At 41.2% G+C, this 5000-nt stretch overlaps 1 protein-coding gene across 1 annotated transcript in view; it reads left to right on the top strand.

The window, feature by feature from the left end:
* The window catches only part of LOC132983311 (alpha-N-acetylgalactosaminidase-like), a 6648-nt gene extending 6287 nt beyond the window's left edge, over positions 1 to 361 (top strand). The window contains exon 9 of the mRNA XM_061049575.1: positions 16 to 361. Within this exon, the coding sequence (XP_060905558.1) occupies positions 16 to 219 (204 nt within the window). The 3' untranslated portion in view covers positions 220 to 361. The remainder of the gene's footprint in view (positions 1 to 15) is intronic.
* The last annotated feature ends 4639 nt before the right edge of the window (positions 362 to 5000 follow it).

The following is a 5000-nucleotide window of genomic DNA, read 5'->3' as shown; positions in this document are numbered from 1 at the left end:
CGGTCTCTGTCTCAGGTCTACGATGTGTTCTCGGGCTCCACCCTGACCGGTCTGAACTCCACCTCAAAGTTCACCGTCTCCATCAACCCTTCAGGTGTGGTCATGTGGTACGTCTCACCTGAAGAGCCGTCCACACAAACCAGGTCAGACCCGGCCCCCCACAGAGACCCGGAGTTCAGAGTGCACAGATCTTCTATTGGACGTCTCACTGTGTTATAAACTGACTGACTGAAAACAGACCGTGTGTTTATCATTTTAATCACTGACTGAAGACGAGCGCACTGCTGTGTGTTCTCCAGAAACAAAACCTCACTGATGTCTTTTATAAACTGTAATTAATTATTCATTTCTAATAAATAAAACATTTAATGAGTGTTCATGTTATTCCTTTAAACGTCTCATTCAGGGGAAATGTTTCAGTTGTGTTTTTGACAGAGTGAGAGGTGTTAAATCAAATTTGTGATATAAATTTGAACTCATGTTTTAGAACTCATTCATCTTTTTATATGTTTTACCTGAAGAAGGTTTAAATAGATAAAACAAACTTTATACATTTACATTATGATATGATGTCATACGATATGAGAAAATAAACAACAACATGAAAATTAAAGTGAAACCTGCATAAAACAGGTCATTACAGTTGAAAGATTAAGATTATATTAAAAAAAAAAAAAAAAAAACAAGTGAACTCTGCGGACATTTTTCTATATGTTCCTGAAACATTTGTAGAAGTTGATCTACTGTAAATGTTTTTAATCTCAAATTTGTGGCCAAATTAAAATGTTTATTTACAGCAAAACAAACTGCTCAAAAATGCTCCAGGATTGACTACTAAGGTATTTTAGTAAACAATGTCTCTTGATAAGTGTGAAAATAGAGATGATATAAATATTAAGTGCCAATCAAAACTTCTTCATCAATGAACTTGTAACCTGCAGGTTCAGTCTGTGTGCTGTTGAGTCTTTCCACAGGGGGGCGCTGCAGACTGGACACTGTAAGATGAACCCTCCTGCTCCACTTCATTGATAAACACAGTAAACCCCTCCCTCCCCCTCCGACCCCCCAACCTGACTCCAGTGTTTTCTCTGATCGAAGATCTGGTCAGAAGAGGAACCGGTCCATGTCCACCCACGTCTTTCCCACACAGCGCCTCTTTAGACGGCCCGGGTCAGCGCCCCCTCTGCCAGCAGCCATCACTCATGGATGACTCCACAGAGAGAGACACGCTGGGAGTCCAACACGTGTCCTTCAGATGTGAGCGCTCGCACACACTCAGATGACACAGCAGAGAGCAGAAACACACCATTAATACTGATCACAAACTGATCAGTCAAAAACTGATCAACAGTCAATAATCACTAAAAAGTAATAAATGATGAACCTGATCAACAGTGAAGATGCATACAGACGCCATGCAGCTAAGGATGACTTGTCACTTTAACAATCCTTGAACAAGCGGAAACCTCTGGTCTTGAAAAATGAAGCCTGCAGTTCGTCGAGTGTCCACTAGAGGCTGTCTCCAGGAACACAGGAAGTCACATACACACAACAGGCAAAAAAGACGTTTTTACATCATAAATAAACATGTTTACAGCCTGGTCCAAAAAACCAAATAGATCTGATTAGTTATTGTCATCCATGATCACATTGTACGAGGGGTGAATTTATTTTAAACAGCTCCGTTTTGATTTAGAAAACGATACGTGTTATCCATAGTTAGGCGTGCAGCTGACATGATTGACAGGTGGGCGGGATGTAACGGTTTGTCAAGAGGTTTAAAACCCGCCTCAGTTCCAGCTCTCAGCCTGTCGTTAGGTTGACTGAAAGTTAGGTTGAGACAGGATTTCCAACATGGAGGCTGCTGCCGATGAGCCTCCAGAGCCCCCTGCAGGAACAGATGGGGTGACGTCACTCAGGCTTCAAACATTAATATTTACAATCTGAGGTCTTGAAGCAGTTTTGGATCAGAGGTTTTAGATTAGAGCTCCCTCTGCTGGAGGGCTGCGGTACAGGTTTTAAACCCCACAGGAAGAGGCGGGAGGAAACTATTAAATCATGAAACATGTCTTATATCAAGTTTCTCGTGGCCGGTTTTGTCATGAATTGAATTGATTTTTTTCTTGCTGATTTGAGTTCAAGTTATCATTTTATCTTTATCCTGATTTAAATCTTAATCCTTATTTCAAACGTGTTTTTTTTCTAAGAAGCTCCTTTAATTTACTCATTCGACTCTATAAAAAGTTATAACAGAATGACTGGCCGCTCTGTTGACAAATCGGGCTCCTGCAGCGCTGTGAGCACCGTATCTTTAGAGTGGAGGTGAAAATCATAGTGATGATGATGATGATGATGATGATGATGATGATGATGGCAGTGGTAGACTGAGGATGAGGGTGATGATGATGACGTCAATAATAAGGATGATCATAACTATGAGGATGATGATGATGATGATGATGATGACGCTGACAATGCAAATGGCAATGGTGATGATGTTGGAAGTGGTAGGAGGAGGATGAGGGTGATGATGAAGATGACGATGTCAAAGATGATGATAATACTGAAATGACGATGAGGAAAATATTTTGATGGTCAAAGATGAAGATGATGATGATGATGATTGTAATGATTATAATTAAGGAGATGAAAATGATGGTGAAAGATTATGATGTGAAGATAATGATGACGATGATGAGGACGACGATGGTTATGATGATGAAGATGAGTATGATGATAATGCATTTGTAGTTGAAAACATGGAGGATTGATTTGACGTCAGAAAGATACAAACTAAACATTTATTATTGACGGAGTCGCCTTACTTACCTTCTAGACAAATCTCCACCTCCTTTGACCGACTGGTTAGCTGGAAGCTGAGCTGCTGTGCTCCATGTAGACTTCTGCACCCATAGAGCTCTATGACAGAGGGACTACTGTCCATCAAATGTTCCACTTTTACATGACAGCCAGAGACACAACCAAGTCAACTTAACTCACAAACACAACGTTTTACATTTAATGAAAAAGCTATCAAAGATGTGTCCACACATATAAAGAGTCACATTATAAACCGTCATCTGAAGATCCTGTTCAAATGTGTCAGACTGAGTTTACTGTTTCCTCTGATGACATCAGTGATGGACTGTGAAGGTCCAGGATGAGGCTGAGGATGAAGAAGTCAAACTGTAGTCCTCCAAACATCTAGAGGTTTGAGGGGCAGAGGAAGGTCAGGCAGCAGATTCCTCCCAGCAGGATCCAGTCTCAGCCCGGCCCTGCTCTCACAGTCTTTATGGCGCAGTAAACCTGGACCCCCGCTGCTCTCAGGTCTAAAGTTTCACACAGAGAGTCACGAAGACGATCCTGAGAAGACGGCAAGTTTACCATCATTTATCCAGTTTTTTTTTTTTCTCATTTCCCAAACTGGACTTCACATTTGGTTTCCAACATCTCCAACAGATACCAGGAGACGTCTGAGCTGGATCAGTCAGTCAGTCAAGTTATGACCCTCAGTCCAAAATGTTTCCCACAAATCACACAAAATTATTACAACACTCTCCTTACACATTTCAAACTCGGGTCAGGTTTGTATTCGACTCTCTCGCTGTGCTTTTATATTTCCTCAGAGTGATTCAAACAGTGTGTCTGTCAGATCTCATAAAATCACGTTGAACTGATCCACCCCTCCTGAGGTCGAGCGGCATCCATCGAGTGCTGTGTAACGTTCTGGAAAAGACAGTTCATGAATCGCACACTGCACAGGTAATCTGAGGGATGGCGGATCTTCTTCACCCCATAGGATGTGCACATGAACGTAATCAACCTCGCTATAATCGGGACCAGAAATACTCTGTTAGACAAATAATCAGAAATCTAATGCTCGAACTGCAATACAGACATCAGCCACTAGCCGGAGCTGTAGCCACAGACTGGGTGTAGCCGCCTTTAATGGGCCTGCTCTCCCTGCTCTACTACCCGGATGTAAACAAGCACAGTGGCCAGATAGCATTTTTCAGGAGCAATGCAGTTCGGCAGTATTTCAATCAAACAAATGACATTAAAATGTTTGTACAGAAGGCTGTGTCAGGTCAAACTGGCATATCAACAAGAGAAATGTCTAACCACACCTAGCACAGGTATGTTGACGTTAATCTGCGGGGAGGACCAAAGGCTGGTGATGCTAGCACTGTTAACGTTAGCCACATCGCAGGCAAACATTGTGTACCCACTGACAATTTTGAATAAAATGTGCTTAATCTTGACTGTTTCTGAGTGTTTTCTTAACTTGAGAGTAGTAGTTTAGTCTGAATGAAAATTAGCTGACCCAATGGCTAAGCTCTGCATCACACTGTCTATAAACTGAGCACTGCCATCTTTCAGATCCATGTCATTAATATAACACACCTGTCTGTTACTGGTATGAAGTTACCCTGATTATTGTCTCTGTTGTTACACATGAGTTGATTTATGTTCACGCTGATTTATGTTCATACAACTCCCTTTCCTAAAAAAGTTGGGACACCGTGTAAAATGTAAATAAAAAAGGGAATGTGATGATTTTGCAAAACATTGAGACCCTACGTTTAACTGAAAAAGCACAAAGACATCATATCAAACTGAGAAATGTCATTGTTTAAAAAAAAACCATTATGCCTACTTAGAATTTAATTCCAGCGACACTTTTCAAAAACGTTGGGACAGGGTCATTTTGACCGATCTGTTGCATCACTTTGTAAGAGGGGGGAAAACAGGGAGTATACCAGAACTGCGGCAGCACAATCATATAACATCCCATCCCAAACGTGATCATATTTACAATATACACACTATTTAAAAGCTGTATACTCCCTGCTTTCCTCCCACTTTCATTAACCAATGAATAATGATTCACTGTGAGCAGGAGGTTTTTCCAAATCTGGACTTGTACAGTTTAGTCCTTTGCACCTTTATTAAAATCGCCTGTGATTTGTGTGCTCCTGTATTTTCTTTTGGATCCTGCC

The sequence above is a fragment of the Labrus mixtus genome, chromosome 11, assembly GCF_963584025.1.
Source record: "Labrus mixtus chromosome 11, fLabMix1.1, whole genome shotgun sequence".
Taxonomy (NCBI): domain Eukaryota; kingdom Metazoa; phylum Chordata; class Actinopteri; order Labriformes; family Labridae; genus Labrus; species Labrus mixtus.
The sequence above is the reverse complement of the archived record's forward strand: the minus strand, read 5'-3'. Positions and strand labels throughout refer to the sequence as shown.